General features: G+C 44.7%; 1 protein-coding gene and 1 long non-coding RNA gene across 7 annotated transcripts in view; both read left to right on the plus strand.

Annotated features, from left to right (window-relative positions):
- The window catches only part of LOC108538430 (uncharacterized), an 11,722-nt gene extending 9,039 nt beyond the window's left edge, over window positions 1-2,683 (plus strand). For both annotated transcript variants that reach the window (XR_001888072.1, XR_001888073.1), the window contains one exon: window positions 2,503-2,683. This is a non-coding gene — a long non-coding RNA (uncharacterized LOC108538430). The remainder of the gene's footprint in view (window positions 1-2,502) is intronic.
- Window positions 2,684-12,338: 9,655 nt separating this feature from the next.
- RSRP1 (arginine and serine rich protein 1) overlaps window positions 12,339-16,907 on the plus strand; it is a 5,856-nt gene continuing 1,287 nt past the window's right edge. For 2 of the 5 annotated variants that reach the window (XR_001888074.1, XM_017886500.1), the window contains exons 1-4: window positions 12,339-12,540; window positions 12,817-13,426; window positions 14,563-14,714; window positions 16,330-16,413. Coding sequence is in view for 1 of the 5 variants with exons in the window: in XM_017886500.1 (XP_017741989.1) it covers window positions 12,883-13,426; window positions 14,563-14,714; window positions 16,330-16,413 (780 nt within the window). In the remaining 4 variants the exon portion in view is untranslated. Of the gene's footprint in view, window positions 12,541-12,816; window positions 13,427-14,562; window positions 14,715-15,437; window positions 16,414-16,907 lie in introns of all 5 variants that reach the window. The other 3 variants (XR_001888076.1, XR_001888075.1, XR_001888077.1) reach the window with 3 other exon arrangements.

A 16,907-nucleotide genomic window follows, 5' to 3' on the forward strand; every position in this document is an offset into this window, starting at 1 on the left:
AAAAAAAAAAAAAAAGAAATTGGCTAGGTACAGTGGCTCACACCTGTAATCCCAACAGTTTGGGAGGCCAAGGCAGGCGGATCACGAGGTCAGGAGATGGAGACCATCCTGGCTAACACGGTGAAACCCCCTCTCTACTAAAATTACAAAAAATTAGCCGGTTGTGGTGGCGGGCACCTGTAGTCCCAGCTACTCAGGAGGCTGAGACAGGAGAATTGCTTGAACCCGGGAGGCAGAGGTTGCAGTGAGCCAAGATCAGGCCACTGCACTCCAGCCTGGGTGACAGAGTGAGACTCTGTCTCAAAAAAAAAAAAAAAAAAAAAAAAAAAAAAAAAAAGAGACACCAGAAGTGTAAAAGCAGAGGACAGGCCATATGAGGACACAGGGAGGAGGCAGCCATCTGCAAGACAGAAAGAGAGATGTCACCCAGAAACCAACCCTGCCGACACCTTGAACTTCCAGCGTCCAGAATTACAAAGGAAATAAATTTCTGTTATTTAAGTCTGAGTGGCTTAACAACAGTTTAAGCTGCTATTATGGTAGCCCAAGCAGACTAATACAATGCTTAAGGATTTCAATCACTGAGTGGTACCACCTTAGAATGTGAAAGACAATGAGGATGTACATACAACCTCCTTCCCCTGTGTTTGGAGGGAGGCTTCAAATTCTGTTTTATGTGCTGTGTAGGAAAAAAAAATCTATAAAATTCTGTGAGTTTGTAATTGATAATTGGTCCTCTTTCATGCAAATAATGCTTATAGTTTAAAAGTCCTAGAGAAATAAATTCACAGTCACATTTTCTGTATGCAACTACATTTATGTAAGTGAAAACTTGGTAGTTTGTTTAGCTTGTTCATTTTATTTTCAAGTATTATGTAAACAAAAGAACCTTGGTCTGCCAGAATTTTCAAAGAAAATTGGCAAAACAAGATTTCCCATAGTAACAATCATACATACAGCTATATTCAGTGACTAAATGGTGTTTATGCTTTTCTTAAGCAATGGAGTTCATTTTGACCAATTGTTAAGAAGTACCTAAGGAAACTGCTAATTCATCTTCCACATCCTGTTTGGCAAAGCGTGACACATAGCAATAGAAAACAGTAATATAATCTTGGGATGCATATGCAATCAGTGCACAGAGAGCTGTGGTATCAGCTTTCAGAAGAACATTTAAACACTGCCACACACTGTCCATCTGTTGTCCTGCAATCAGGTTCTGCCCTTGGTCTCAGTGGAAGCCTGAATCACAAGCACTGCCACGTTCACAAAGCTGTTAATTCTTCAAAACACCAAATGGTATTCAAAAAGGGAAGTATAGGCCAGGCATGGTGGCTCACACCTGTAATCCCAGCACTTTGGGAGTCCAAGGCGGGCAGATCCTGGCCGACATGGTGAAACCCCGTCTCAACTAAAAATGCAAAAATTAGCCAGGTGTGGTAGCGCGTGCCTGTAGTCCCAGCTACTCGGGAGGCTGAGGCAGGAGAATCGCTTGAACTTGGGAGGCAGAGGTTGCAGTGAGCTGAGATTGTGGCACTGAACTCCAGCCTGGTGACAGAGTGATACTCCCTCTCAAAAAAAAAAAAAAAAAAAAAAAATTATAACATCTGAAGACTCTAATGGTATAATCTAATTAAAGGTCTATGAAACACATGATTGCAGTCATGTCAAAGCAGTTTCTATGAGCACACTGTTATCTGTTAAAAAAGCAAACAAGGCCGGGCACAGTGGCTCAGGCCTCTGATCCCAGCACTTTGAGGTGGGCGGATCACTTGAGGTCAGAAGTTTGAGATCAGCCTGGCCAACATGGTGAAATCCCATCTTTACTAAAAGTACAAAAAATTAGCCAAATGTGGTAGGTGCCTATAATCCCAGCTACTTGGGAGGCTGAGGCAGGAGAATCGCTTGAACCTAGGAGGCAGAGGTTCAGTGAGCCGAGATGGTGCCATTCCACTCTAGCCTGGGTGACAGAGTAAGACTCCATCTCAAAAAAAAAAAAAGGAATAATAATAAATTAACCTTAGCTTACTGGGTGACCACCATCATATATGCAGTCTGTTGTTGACCAAGATGTTGTTATGTGGTACATAGCTGTATTTTATTGTTGTATTCTACAGTGCATAATAAATGGTGAGATTCTCCTCAAAGAGTGGCAGAGAAAGGATTCAACTCCATTTTCTGTGACTCCAGCGTCTGCGCAGAACATTGGATAACACCTCTAAAATGACAAAGTGTTTTCTAGGCCAAATCTCCTATGATACCAAACTTATATCATAGTACAAATGCAAAGTTTTTTTTAAAGAGATATTTATTTCATTGTTTGGTTCCAGAAAGAAAATTCTTATGCTTTAATACTGAAAGTACTTGGTATAATGACTGAATATTAAAAGTTCAAATGAGTTTTTATTACGTAAAGCAATATTCTTGTTCATTCTGTAGATAAAAAGTTTTAGGTTTTGAACCTACTGAGAGAATAATTGGAACTAATTCTTTATGTCGTAGGAACAGAAACCTCAGACAGCCCTGAGAGGAGGACAGCAGGAGCCAGTCTCACAAACACAATGACAGGGCCTTCCAAAAAGCCTTCTCCCATGAGAACACTAGATGCCGGCTGGGCACGGTGGCTCACGCCTGTAATCCCAGCACTTTGGGAGACCCAGGCAGGCGGATCACAAAGTCAGGAGTTCGAGACCAGCCTGGCCAACATTGTGACACCTAGTCTCTACAAAATATACAAAAATTAGCCGGCATGGTGGTGCACGTCTGTAATCCCAGCTACTCAGGAGACTGAGGCAGGAGAATCACTAGAACCTGGGAGGCAGAGATTGCAGCGAGCCAAGATTGTGCCACTATACTCCAGCTTAGGCAACAGATCGAGACTCCGTCTCAAAAAAATAAATAAATACATTGTGAGATTATGCATTTTTGTAGTGTAAGTGTTTTAGGTATTTGTTTAAGCAAAGCATATGTTAAAGGTTAAAAGCCTTTGGAACACTCTGCCCCCAAATCCTGCAAGCGTTTTCTTTCCTCCCATCCAGGTAGGTAAAGCTGCTTGCCATCTCAGTGTATTCAGTCAGCTTTTAGGAGATAGATTATTTCTGATGAATGAGGATCCTGCTGCTTCATAAGTAGATGTTCACATTAATGTCTCACCACGGTCTGCCTCAAATCTATTTCTCCGGGCCAGGTATGGTGGGTCACGCCTGTAATCCCAGCACTTTGGGAAACTGAGGTGGGCAGATCACTTGAGCCCAGGAGTTCCAGACCAGCCTGGGCAATATGGAGAAACCTTGTCTCTACAAAAAATACCACCACCAACAAAAAATTAGCTGGGCATGGTGACGTGTGCTTGTAGCCTCAGCTACTTGGGAGGCTGAGGTGGGAGGATCACTTGAGACTGGGAGGTTGAGGCTGTAGTGAGCCATGACTGCACCATTTCACTCAACCTGGGCAACAGGGTGAGACCCTGACTCAAAAAAAAAATCCTACATCTCCAGCTTTATTTTCCAAAATTCTCCACAATAAACCCTTTGCTCTAGTCAAGCTATTTATCTTCTATCCCCAAATTCTAAAATGGGCATTTCTAATTCCAAGTTTGCTAAGACTTGTGTTTCTCTCTAAAATATTACTTTCCCTCTTCCTGTTCCCTTAAGACCTACGTGAGATTCTTTTTCATTTGTTCATTCAGTAAACACCAATTGAATGCCAAATGAAATACACTGTCTGGAATGCTGGGTTAGAGTAAGAACAAGTTTCCGTCCTTATGTAATTTATATTCTGAGAGGAAATGCATTAGAAATAAAACTTTAATTATCTAATTACAAGTGTGATAAATGCTAAAAATAGGAGGTACAGGAAAGCAAGATAACCTATAATTGGGGGAAAACCTGTCTGGGAGATCAAGAAGGCATTCCCATACATTGTTGTGACAACCTTTTTGGAAGGCAATACTGCAATGTTTTAATGACCCAGCTCCTTCGACCTAGCAGTGCCACTTTAGGAATAAAAATAACATAGCGGTAAAAGTAATACAACTTAAAGCAGCATGTGGCTTTGGCTCCCAGTGAACTTTCAGGTTACAAAGCATAATAACCCTCCAAGCCAGGCTGCCCAAAAGGCCAAATCCAGAAACCAGTCTAGTGGACTGAGGAAAGCAAGTGAAGGTAACTTGACATGCCCTAAAGAACTGTTCAAGTGACTGGACTCATTGTGACATGCCTGATGCATTCCAGAGAAGTCAGATTTAGGTCCAATAGCAAAATACAAGAAGTCAAGCACGCGAGGGCTTCCTGTGAGATCTCGATGGGGCAGCCAGGCACGGTGGCTCACACACCTGTAATTCCAGCATTCTGGGAGGCCAAGGCTGGAGGATCATTTGAGCCCAGGAGTTCAAGATTAGCCTGGGCAACATGGTGAAACCCCATCTCTACAAAAAACACACAAAAAAGCTGGGCATGGTGGTGTGTGCCTGTAGTACCAGCTACTGGCGGGGGGCTGAGGGGGGAGGATCACTGGAACCCAGGAGGTTGAGGCTGTAGTGAGCTGTGATCACACCACTGCACTCCATCCTGGGTGACTGAGTGCGACTGTCTAATAACAACAACAAATCAATGGGACCCAGCATGGTGGCTCATGCCTATATAGAATCCCAGTACCTTAGCTGACCGGGATGGAGGATCTTACCTGAGGCCAGGAGTCTGAGACCAGCCTGGGCTATATGGACTTTACCAAAAACTCTTTATAAAAATTAGTCAGGTGTAGTGGCGCATGCCTGTAGTCCTAGCTACTCAGTAGGCTGAGGCGGGAGGATCGTTTGAGCCTAGGAATTTGAGGCTGCAGTGAGCTAGGATGGCGCCACTGGCACTCCTGCCTGGACAACAGAGACTCTGTGTCTAAAAAAAAAAAAGATCCTGATGGAAGACTTTCAGGAAAAACTTAGCCATTAATAGCATTTAATGAAACAGTTGCTGAACATGGGAGCAACGTTCAGAGCTGGTTACTCTGAGCACATTCGTTTTATTGGCCCAAAGCGTTGATATGTATCCCCCTTCACCAATTAAAGGTGGTCTCCAACTCCCTGTTTGTGGCCTGTTAGGAACCAGGCCGCACGCACGGCAGGAGGCAGGCGGTGGGCGAGTGAAGCTTCATCTGTATTCACAGCCATTCCCCATCGCTTGCATCACTGCCTGAGCTCCACCTTTCATCACATCAGCTACAGCATCAGATTCCCATAGGAGCGAACTCTGTGCATGAGAGGATCTAGATGGCCACTCCTTATGACAATCTAGTACTTAATGATCTGTCACTGTCTCCCATCCCCTCAGATGGGACCGTCTAGTTGCAGGAAAACAAGCTCAGGGCTCCCACTGATTCTACATTATGGCAAGTTGTATAACTATTTTATTATATATTACAATGTAATAATAATATAAAGTGCAAAATACATGTAATGCACTTCAATCATCCCAGAACAACGCCCTTACCCCCGACTGTGGAAAAACTGTCTTCTATGAAACTGGTCCCTGCTACTGAAAGGGTTGGGACTGCTGCTCTATAAGATCCCATTTCACTGGTTGTAAAAATAATGGCTTCATTGCATTGTACCTTGAAGTAAAGGTTATTTGTTGTCAGGATGAGGATCAAACAACTAATCTTTTCACAGGGCCATACAAGTGCTAAATCTCCCAAGACATGACCTGTGATCATTTGGTTGTTGAGTCGAAGTTGCAAAAATTAAGTATGATCAGGTAGAGGCTGTGAAAGGATTTGGGGGAGCAGGACAGAAAGTAGACTGCATATAACCTTCAAAAAAGAAACCTCTTACAGCATCAGTAACATAGCCTTCTGTAGTATTTCTCCTTTTTCTGTCCTGGACCCAGTTGACATTCTCCAGTTATTCCATTGCCCATGACTGCCATCACCGAAGTTAAATTCCCTGTGAAGTTTGTGTAACATAATCCATATATGGTTAATAACGGTTCCTCTGATGTTAAGGCGGATATGGTTGAGATGGCTCATCTGACTGAGTAGCAACACCCTGTGAGCAAAAGTGTGCATGGAGGAGTTATATTTTGTGCAAAGCAGAGCAGTCCTCAAGCAATACAGGTGGCCATTAGGCACGGACATGACTGTCTCATTCTCAATTACACAGAGGCACCAATCGGTTCTTCCGTTGTAGTGACACCACCAGTAATTGCACCTGTATGACTTACCAAGAATAACATTGGCAAATACATATCTGGATTTGTGTGTTGTCCTTTTGCTTGCCCTAGTTTGAGTAGACACCCCAAAAGCTGAATGATGTGATACAGAACTATTTGGCTGGGTGCGGTGGTTCACGCCTGTGATCCCAGTGCTTTGGGAGGCCGAAGCAGGCAGATCACAAGGTCAGGAGTTCGAGACCAGCCTGGTCAACACGGTGAAACCCTGTCCCTACTAAAAATACAAAAAATTAGCTGGGCATGGTGGCAGGTGCCTGTAATCCCAGCTACTCAGGAGGCTGAGGCAGGAGAATCACTTGAACCTGGGAGGCAGAGGTTGCAGTGAGCTGAGACCATGCCACTACACTCCATTCTGGGCAACAGAGTGAGACTCCATCTCAAAAAAAAAAAAAAAAAAAAACTATTCATAACATCTCTCTATGGTGGCTGTAATGGGACAGAGTCATCGGCTTCCCTAATGAGTATTACACATAGCATCTTCACATACTAGGTCTGCATGGCAGGGAATAGATGTGTTAAGTTTATCAAGAGTGCCTCCTGTGCAGCACTGCAAGCCTGGTATTTCCACAATACAGCTACCAACCCAGGAAACCATCACTAAGAGGAGAGTAGGAAGAACAGCTGACTTATACCAAGGCTCAGTAATTGCAAACAGTGGAGTGAGCTCCCATGGGGTGATGGTTCACCCAGCAGCAGGAATTCCTTGGGACATCTGAAAACGGGCATGTTTGTTGATCTGTTAATTGCCTTGAATGCTTTGCTGGTGACTGTAGCTATGATTCTATAGCAGCCCTAACAACAGAGATGTCTAATCTCAACTAATCTCTGATCTAAGATCAACAGCTATGTCATCTGTGTCAAAATCACTCAGAGCTGCTTTTTCCTCTGAGCACTTTTCCTCTTTGTAGCTCTCACACTTTGGATGTGCTCCTCTAATCCTTTCTGAAAGAGCTAAGCTGACCCCCACTACCGTTGGAGGAAACTCCTGGAGCATTGTATTTAGTGAAAAAAAAAATGGTCAGGGTCCCAGACTATGCTGAAGCTGCATGAGACCTCTCCTCCTCTGTGCGTGGACCAGTGGCCAACTCTGGAACCCAGGCTGTTGCTTCCCGGTCTGGTGATGAATCCTCCATCATCTGGTGAGTGTATATACGCTGATTGTTTTGTTTTGTTTTTTTTCTCACTGCTGTTTGCTCAATGCACCTTCTCTTTTATACTTAAATAAACCTAAAGTACTTCACAATCCGCACTTGTTGTGAGTGCTGTGTGTTTGCTTTTACCTGCGCACTCCCCACACAGAACATGCCTCTACCGAAAAAAAAAAAAAAAAAATAGCCAGGTATGGTGCATGTGCCTGTAATCCCTGCTACTTGGGAGGCTCAGGCACGAGAATCATTTGAACCTGGGAGAGGGAGATCGCAGTGAGCCGAGATCATGCCACTGCACTCCAGCCTGAGCGAGAGAGTGAGACTGTCTCACAAAACAACAACAGCAACAAAAATTAGCCAGGCGTGGTGGCGTGCACCTGTACTCCCAGCTGCTTGGGAGGCTGGGGCATGGGAATCACTTGAACCAGGAAGGCAGAGGTGGCAGTAAGTCGAGATTGCACCACTGCACTCCAGCCTGGGCAAGAGAGTGAGATTCTGTCTCAAAAAAAAAAAAAAAATTCTATATATGGGTCTATTTGACATGTCAAAGAAAGCTGTGGAAGGGCACTCATTAAAATGTTAACATTGGTTATCTCTAAGATATGAGGAAGAAGGATGGAGACCTCTTCTAGAGGATTCTATACCTCTAGGGAATGACCGTTAGCTTTTATACATCTCTACAAAAAATTAATAAAATTAGCTGGGTGTAGTGGTGTAGGCCTGTAGTCCCAGCTACTCAGGCAGCTGAGCTGGGAAGATCACCTCAGCCTGAGAAGTCGAGACTGCAGTGAGCTGTGACGGCACCACTGCACTCCAGCCTAGGCAAAAAAGCAAGACCCTGTCTCAAAAAAATAAATAAATAAAAAGGCCAGGTGTGGTGGCTCATGTCTGTAATCTCAGCACTTTGGGAGGCTGAGGCGGGTGGATCACTTGAGGTCAGTTCAAGACCAGCCTGGCCAACATGGTGAAACGCTGTCTCTACTAAAAATACAAAAATTAGCTGGGTGTGGTGCACGCCTGTAGTCCCAGCTACTGAGGAGGCTGAGGCAGGGGAATCGCTTGAACCCAGGAGGCAGAGGTTGCAGTGAGCCAAAACTACGCCATCACACTGCAGCCTGGGCAACAGAGTGAAACTCTGTCTCAAAAAAAAAGAAGAAAGGAAAACTACAAATTCTACTGAATGTTTTATTTTCCTACTGCTGTGGTAATAAATAATCACAATGTTAGTGGCTTAAAACAACGCAAATTTAATATCTCATAGTTCTACAGGTGAGGAGTCTCACCAGGTTGGAGTCAAGGTGTCAGCCACATTTTGATTGTTTTTGGAGGCTCTAGGGGAAGATCCCCACACTTGCTCATCCAGGTGTTGGCCGAATTCAGTTCTATGATGTAGGATTGAGGTCTGTTTTCTGGCTGTCAGCTGGAACCCACCATTAGCCCCTAGAGTACTCTCCCTGCCCTTGCACATAAGCCCCTACATTTCTTTTTCTTTTTTTTTTTTTTAATTATTTTTTTCTTTGAGACAGAGTCTCGCTCTATTGCCCAGGCTGAAGTGTAGTGGTGTGATCTCGGCTCACTGCAACCTTTGCCTCCCGGATTCAAGTGATTCTCTTGCCTCCGCCTCCCAAGTAGCTGGGATTACAGGCACACACCACCTCTCCCAGCTAATTTTTGCATTTTTAGTAGAGACGGGGTTTCACCATGTCGGCCAGGCTGATCTCAAATGCCTGACCTGGTGATCCGCCTGCCTTGGCCTCCCAAAGTGCTGGGATTACAGGCGTGAGCCACTGCGCCCGGCCCTACATTTCAAAAGAAGCAACAGGGCATGGAATTCTCATGCTTTGACTCTCTCCTGAGATTAGATTGGGCCTACCCAGACACTTCAGGATAATCTCATTTCCATATCCCTATCCTTAATTACATCTGCATAATGCCTTTTGCTACCTTAAGGTAACATATTCACAGGTTCCAGGAAATTAGGGAATGGACATGTCTGGGAGGCGATTGGTTTGCCTACCATAATGAAGGACATAAACAAAAAACCCCAACTTAAATGGCACACTTAAAGCTTGTTGTGATACCTTACCTTGTTTTAACCGAGAGCCGGACAGACTCCATTTTAGTTTCTTTACTTGCAGCACCCTTTATCCCCCTTAAGGGAATAACTAGTGCAAGCTGACTCCAATTACATCCAAGAATGCACCTGCTGATAAGATATTGAAGCAGGCTGTACCAGCAGCTCCTGGGAATGTGCTTGGTGGAAGATACCTTAAAGCCCCTGCATTTGTCTCTTAGTGATAGTTTAAGCCCCTGTACCTGGAACTGTTTATTTTTTGTAACTGCTTCTATAACCAATTAATTTTTAAAAACTTTTTGCCTATTCTGCTTCTGTAAAATTGCTTCAGTTAAACCCCCCTCCCCTATTTAGACCTTAGTATAAAAGAAAATCTAGCCCCTTCTTTGGGACCGAGAGAATTTTGAGCGCTAGCTGTCTCTTGGTCACCGGCTAATCAAGGACTCCATAATTTTTCTCAAAATGTGACGTTTCTCTATAACTCGCTTGGTTACAACATTGTCACATTCTTAGATGGGAAGATTTGCTATTGTAAAGATGTTATTTCTACCTAAATTAGCCTACAAATTCAGTGCTAGATGTTCTAATAACTAAAGTTGAATTTTTTTAATTAGGTGAGTGGATAGACGCTCAGAGAATAGTGTTTAGAGAAATAAAGGAAGGTGACATCCTTTGCAGACTTTAATTCAGGTAGACCACATATGTTTTTGAGACAAATACACCAGCATTCTGCACCAGGGCTAAGACATGTTTCCCACTGTTTCCAAAATCCTGTTAATATCCAGGATTTGCTGGGCACAGTGGCTCATGGCTGTAATCCCAGCACTTTGGGAGGCCAAGGCAGGCAGATCACTTGAGGTCAGGATTTCGAGACCAGCCTGGCCAACATGGCAAAACCCGATCTCTACTAAAAATACAAAAAAAGTTAGCTGGCGTGATGATGCACGTCTGTAAACCCAGATGCTCGGGAGACTGAGGCACAAGAATCGTGTGAACCCAGTATGCAGAGGCTGCAGTGAATCCAAGATAGCACCACTGCATTCCAGCCTTGGCGCTAGAGCGAGACTGTCTTAAAAAAAAAAAAAATTAGGATTTTTCTGGTCACCATTTTTTAGGCACACATTGACTGATACAATGAACTGTCTACAGAGACTCATTCCATCCTTTCCTATTCATAACCAAGAGCTCAAGACTGTATCATAAGCATAGTTTAACTTTAGTTCCCCTAACACATCATTTTTATACTTGTCAAATGTGAAACTCGTGTTATTATTATTATTTGTTTTGAGATGGAGTTTTGCTTTTGTTACCCAAGCTGGAGTGCAATAGCACCATCTCGGCTCACTGCAACCTCCGCCTCTCAGGTTCAAGCAATTCTCCTGCCTCAGCCTCCTGAGTAGCTGGGATTACAGGCGCCTGCCACCATGCCCGGCTAATTTTCGCATTTTTAGTAGAGATAGGGTTTTGCCATGTTGGCCAGGCTGGTCTCGAACTCCTGACCTTAGGTGATCCACCCGCTTCGGCCTCCCAAAGTGCTGGGATTACAAGCGTGAGCCACCGCGCCCGGCCTCGTGTTATTTTTCTGTCCACTCATACAGCTTTATGAGAACTTTGGGCAATAGTTTCTGATGGATGGGCATTGTATCTTCACTGTTTTGAGATTTAGAAAGAAACTGTTTAAGAACTACTTCCATCATGATGCATCCTCAGGAGATGTGGATGAACTGCGGACATGTGGGATGAAGATGAATAAGAGATGAGTGAGTTTGTATCTCCCTCTAAAGAAAGTGGCTTTTGTCAAAATGTACTTGTAAAGAAATGTATAGGCTGGGCAAAGTGGCTCACGCCTGTAATCCCAGCACTTTGGGAGACTGAGGCGGGAGAATCGCTTGAGCCCAGGAGTTGGAGACCAGCCTGGACAACACAGTTAGATTCCGTGGCTAAAAAATTTAAAAAATCAGCGTGGTGGTGCATGCCTGTAGTTCAGCTCTTCGGGAGCCTGGGCTGCAGTGAGCCGTGAGGGTCCCCTCCAGCCCGGGCGAGTGAGACCTCGTCTCAAAAAAAAAAAAAAAAAGCAATTAACCCACAATTTTCAAGGCAATTGTTATGCTTTATTACAACAAGAAGTGTTTGAAATGCATCCCATTTGTAGATCCCTAGAATTAAAACGGTCACCTTTGTTTACACTCTTACACCAAACACAGTTTTTGGAAGAGGTATCTCAGACTTCATACTTAGCCCCAGATTAAAGGTCAATTGTGAGTCCTTTTATTTTGTCTCGACCTTAGTACCTTTCTAGCCAAAACATGGAAGTAAGACACCTTTTCTACGTTAATACTGCATTTCCAGGGATCTTGGGGTGTCCCGGGGAAGGGCGCGGTCCCCTCTCCGTCATGGTGGGGTGTGGACTCGGTCGCCTTCTCCCGGCGCCGCGGTACCCAGGACAGGAGGCAGAGGCCAGGAAGGGTCCTGGGAGGCTCAGGCCGGGTCTGCGACTTCCCGGCGGGTGGCTGCAACGACCCTGTGGGCACCTGCCTGTCAGACGGCACCCGCTCCCAGCCCTCTCCAGCCTGCGGCCACTCCTCCCCCGGCCCTACTCCAGCCCCGCCCGTGCAGTAAGGCCAGAGTCTGGTGTAGCGCCAGGCGGGACCGTCCCATCTTCGAAGTTTTCTGCCCCGCAATTATCTCAGACGGGGGAGAGACAGAAGAGAAGAGAAGAGAAGAGAAAAGAAAAAAAAAAAAGGCGAAGGGCGAGACACCCGGATGTGCCGAGCACCGCCCCCTGGAGCCCCATTGCGCATGGGCACCGTGGAGGCAAGGGCGCGGCTTGTGGGAGGGAGGAGACAGGGCGGTGGTTGGGCGAAAGGAGAGCCACGCCCGCCACGGAACGTCTCTGCGCATGCGCCGGGGGCCAGCTTCTGGTACTTTCGAGGCGCCTGCTGACGTACGCTCTCAGTGCGCGTCCGGAGGTCGGAGGTGGAGGTTGTGGACTTCGCTGTTCGATAGTGCGTACGAAAAGCCCCTCTTAGTCCTAACCGAAAGGAGGTTGTGTGTTGGGCCTTTCTCTCAGTCGTGAGGGAGGCGTCGACGGCCTGCGGTAAGTTTTCTGCTGACTGGGTCTCTCAGGACCGCCGCAGTGGTCTCTCGGGAGTGAGGGACGGGAAACGTGCCGGGCTCGCGTTTGGGGAACGCAGCGTTTTGCTTCGAGGTCGCGGCCTCAGGGCGCCGAGCGGAGTTTTTAGGGCTGATTCCTTTCGCCGCGGCCGCCGCCCGCGCCGTGGCTCCGCCTCCCGGAGGGCCCCAGACTGTGGCTTCCGGGTGGCCAGGCGCCCGCTTCCGCGACTCGACTTGTTTTTCTTCCTGGGATTTTTAGGAAGTCGTGAGTTGAGGCTTGCGGGATCCTTTCCGGAGAAAGCGCAGGCTAAAGCCGCAGCTGAAGATGTCCAACTACGTGAACGACATGTGGCCGGGCTCGCCGCAGGAGAAGGATTCACCCTCCGCCTCGCGATCGGGCGGGTCCAGCCGGCTCTCGTCGCGGTCTAGGAGCCGTTCTTTTTCCAGAAGCTCTCAGTCCCATTCCCGCGTCTCCAGTCGGTTTTCGTCCAGGAGTCGGAGTCAGAGCCGGAGCCGGAGGAGCAGGTCAAGGTCCCGTTCCCGAAGGCGCCACCAGCGGAAGTATAGGCGCTTCTCGCGGTCATACTCGCGGAGCCGGTCGCGATCTCGCAGCCGCCGTTACCGAGAGAGGCGCTACGGCTTCTCCAGGAGATACTACCGGTCTCCTTCGCGGTCCCGGTCCTGGTCCCGGTCCCGTAGCAGGTCGCGCTCTCGGGAAAGGTCGTACTACGGAAGGGCGTCCGCGATGGCGCGGGGGCGGCGCTACTACGGCTTTGGTCGCACAGTGTACCCGGAGGAGCACAGCAGATGGAGGGACAGATCCAGGACGAGGTCGCGGAGCAGAACCCCGTTTCGCTTAAGTGAAAAAGGTGGGTGGGTCATTTACCTTTCTAGTTTTGGTAATGTGTGGTGACAGTGCACGAGGAGGTTAGGGAACCAAAGTTGCTGTGTAGTTTCAATATTAGTTCGTTTGGTGCTGGAAATCTTTTTCGTTGGAGGAAAGAGGGAGGACATTACTTGTAGTTAGTGGACAGCGTTCTTTCTCTTCAGGGTTAAAGGTCAATCGGATGTCAAATGGCTCAGGATGTAGGAAACCTGTTTTCCTATTGGCTGACTGTTCTTGGTGGTGGAGCCTTTTAAATGTTATGATTAAGTTAAAGGTTTTAAGTTTATAGATTGGGAAGAACAACATCAAAACACGCTGCCTTTTAGTTGACATTATTACTGAATACAATTGAATTGTCGAGTATCTTAAATGATTTAGGAGGCCGGCGCGGTGGCTCACGCCTGCGATCCCAGCACTTTGGGGGCCGGAGGCGGGCGGGTCACTTGAGGCCAGGCGTTCCATACCAGCCTGGCCGACGTAGCTCACTGTCTAGTAAAAATACAAAAATTAGCCGGGGGTGGTGGTAGAAATACACTTGAGTGTATCAGTATTGGTTCAGTGGTTGTGATAATTGTACCATATGAAGAATCTATTGCAGAAAACCCTGGTTTTCAGAAATACATCTTTGAAGAAAAAGCAAAATAATACCGCTATTAACTAGAGAAAATTAGCTACAACAAAAAGACAAAATAGTAGGACGCTCAGGCCTTTACTCAGGAAAACTGAAAACTAAGATTATTTAAGAATTTTATTTCTTTTAGCAAGAAGTGAGCTGGAGAACTGAGTTTTCAGTGAATACAGTTACACAGTTGTCCCTCTGTTCACTCGGGGGATTGGTGCCAGGACACATATGGAACCCTCACGCACACTTGGGGTTTACAGTCTCTCAAATACTGTGGTACTTTCTATCTGCATTTAGTAGGGAGAAAAAAATCCAACTATAAAGTGGACCAGCGCATCAAACCAGTGTTAAAGAGCAACCTTACTTTACATATTATAAACAAGTGACTTAATACATTGAATACTACAAAATAACGTGCTTATTTTGTAATTCTGAGTTCTCTTGGGGGGAGAAAACTACCAGATTGATGAATAAATTTTTTTTTTTTTTTTTTTCAGATCGAATGGAGCTGTTAGAAATAGCAAAAGCCAATGCAGCGAAAGCTTTAGGAACAACCAACATTGACTTGCCAGCTAGTCTCAGAACTGTTCGTGTAGCCAAAGAAACAAGCCATGGAATAGGTGTATCAAGTAATGGTGCAAAGCCTGAAGTAAGTATTCTAGGTTTGTCCCAACAAAACGTTCAGAAAGCTAACTGTCAAATCTGATAAGTCACTTACTATTTACCTTAGACTATGATTTTTGGGAAGTCTAGCTATGTATATAAAGTGCTAAATTCAGAGTAGCAGATCTGAAGATAAGCAAGGTCATACCCATGAAAATGGGAGACTGATGAACTTTAGTAGCAGATCTGAAGATAAGCAAGGTCATACCCATGAAAATGGGAAATTAATGAACTTTATTTGACCGTGCATGGTGCCTCTTGCCTGTAATGAGGCAGCTGGCTTGAGTCCAGGAGTTAAAGATCAGCCTGGGCAACGTGACAAAACCGCGTGTTCACAAAAAATACAAAAATTAGCCAGGCATGCTGGCGCATGCCAGTAGTGCTAACTGTTTGGGAGGCTGAGGCAGGAGGATCTTTGAGCCCAGGATGCTAAGATTGCAGTGAGCCAAGATTGCACCATTGTACTCCAGCCTGGGCAGCAGAGTGAGACCCTGTCTCAAAAAATACATTTAATTTTTCATTTTCAGTTAACACTGTACTCTTCTAACACCGTTAATATATTGTAGCTGGTACTTTGGTGATTTCTGTTACCAGGTTTTCTAAGCTATTTACAGTGTGTGTGTGTAGCTTTCATTTGCAGCATTATGTTCCCACAAATCTGTACTCAACATATACAGTATAGTTTATCTGCTTTATTTCTGTCTTATAGAAATCATGAATGTGGTCTGCAGACATTGATGAAGAAAATCTGTTGGTAATTGATACATGGGCTAAAGCATCAGGTTTAATTTGAAGTTTATGTTCACACACTGAAAACTTAGTTTTCTTTGTTGGTAGATACATGTGCATGCTAGAATTTGGGACAGGTACTATTTGCATAAAGTATTAAAGTCAATTTTTAAAGTAAGCAAAGGTACACGTTGTAATGGTGGGGCATCTGTGAAAAAGATGTCCCTTTCATAATATATGCAATATATTCCAGATGTTTTGAGAGATTACAGAAGAGGAGGCCTGCTTCACTTGCAGATAAGTTTGTTATAATTCTCCAGAAATGTGCAGGATGTGCATTAGCAAATTGCACTGTACTTTTCACTCCAGCCTGGGTGACAGTGAGACTCCGTCTCGAGAAAAAAAAAAAAAAAAAAAGATGCTGTATCTAAATGAATCTGTGTAATTGGGCCCAGATGTGGGTTTGTTCAGTATTAGTAGACAAAGTCTTTGTTCAGACGATTAGGTGCCTAACTGGCAAATATGCCTTAGCTTCTTAAAGCTAGGTATTTCTGATGTGGCTTTACTTTTCAAAAGTTAACTTGACTCAATCTGAGAAAACTGATTAAAAAACTAGTTTAAAAATTACTTAAATTTGCCAGCAGGGAAGTAAAATAATTATGACAAGAACGTCTTAAGCCTAATATTAAATCAGTTTTGTTAAGGGGAAAACTCAGTAATTCTCTTCAGCTGTTGAATGAATATATCGTTAGATCCAAGTTGATTTTTGTGTTTACAACTAAATTTTGTATACAGTTAGATTATTTTTTAATATAGGATTTAGAAACCAAGAGTATGTGTTTTAAAATTACACTTTTTCTTCACCTGTCTAGCTGTCGGAAAAGGTAACAGAAAGTGGAACTAGAAATCCTAGTGAAAAACCTTCCCAGCAAAGGAGCATAGCTTTTAGCTCTAATGTAAGTATGTCCAGGCATTGATCACTCAAAAATTGGATTTAGGATGTGTTTGTATCTTTACGTTTTATCTTTGTGGTGATAATTGGGGCCTACTGACACAGTTTTAAACAGAATTAAAATCGTTTGTTTTGAGCCACGTTTACAAGTGGCCATTATAATGGGTTCATAACCTATCTGACATTCACATTAGTTTTGATATTTTGCCTTTCTTTTAAGTGTCTCCCCTTTTATATTGAAATATTTTAAAGGGAAATCTTTAGAATATTCCTTAATCACAATGTTTTAAAATACGGTTTCAAAATGAGGCCCCAAATCATTATACCTTGTGTATGTCCAGTGTTTCCCTGCTGCCCCAGTATCTTCACTTTACATTTTGAATCAAGCTACAATTAAGGTTCACACTATGTTTGGTTTATAATATCTTTCTTTTTTTTTTTTGAGACGGAGTCTGGCTCTGTCACCCAGGCTGGAGTGCAGTGGCCCGATCTCCGCTC

This window comes from Rhinopithecus bieti, unplaced genomic scaffold (assembly GCF_001698545.2).
Source record: "Rhinopithecus bieti isolate Rb0 unplaced genomic scaffold, ASM169854v2 scaffold_14826, whole genome shotgun sequence".
NCBI classification, from domain to species: Eukaryota; Metazoa; Chordata; class Mammalia; order Primates; family Cercopithecidae; genus Rhinopithecus; species Rhinopithecus bieti.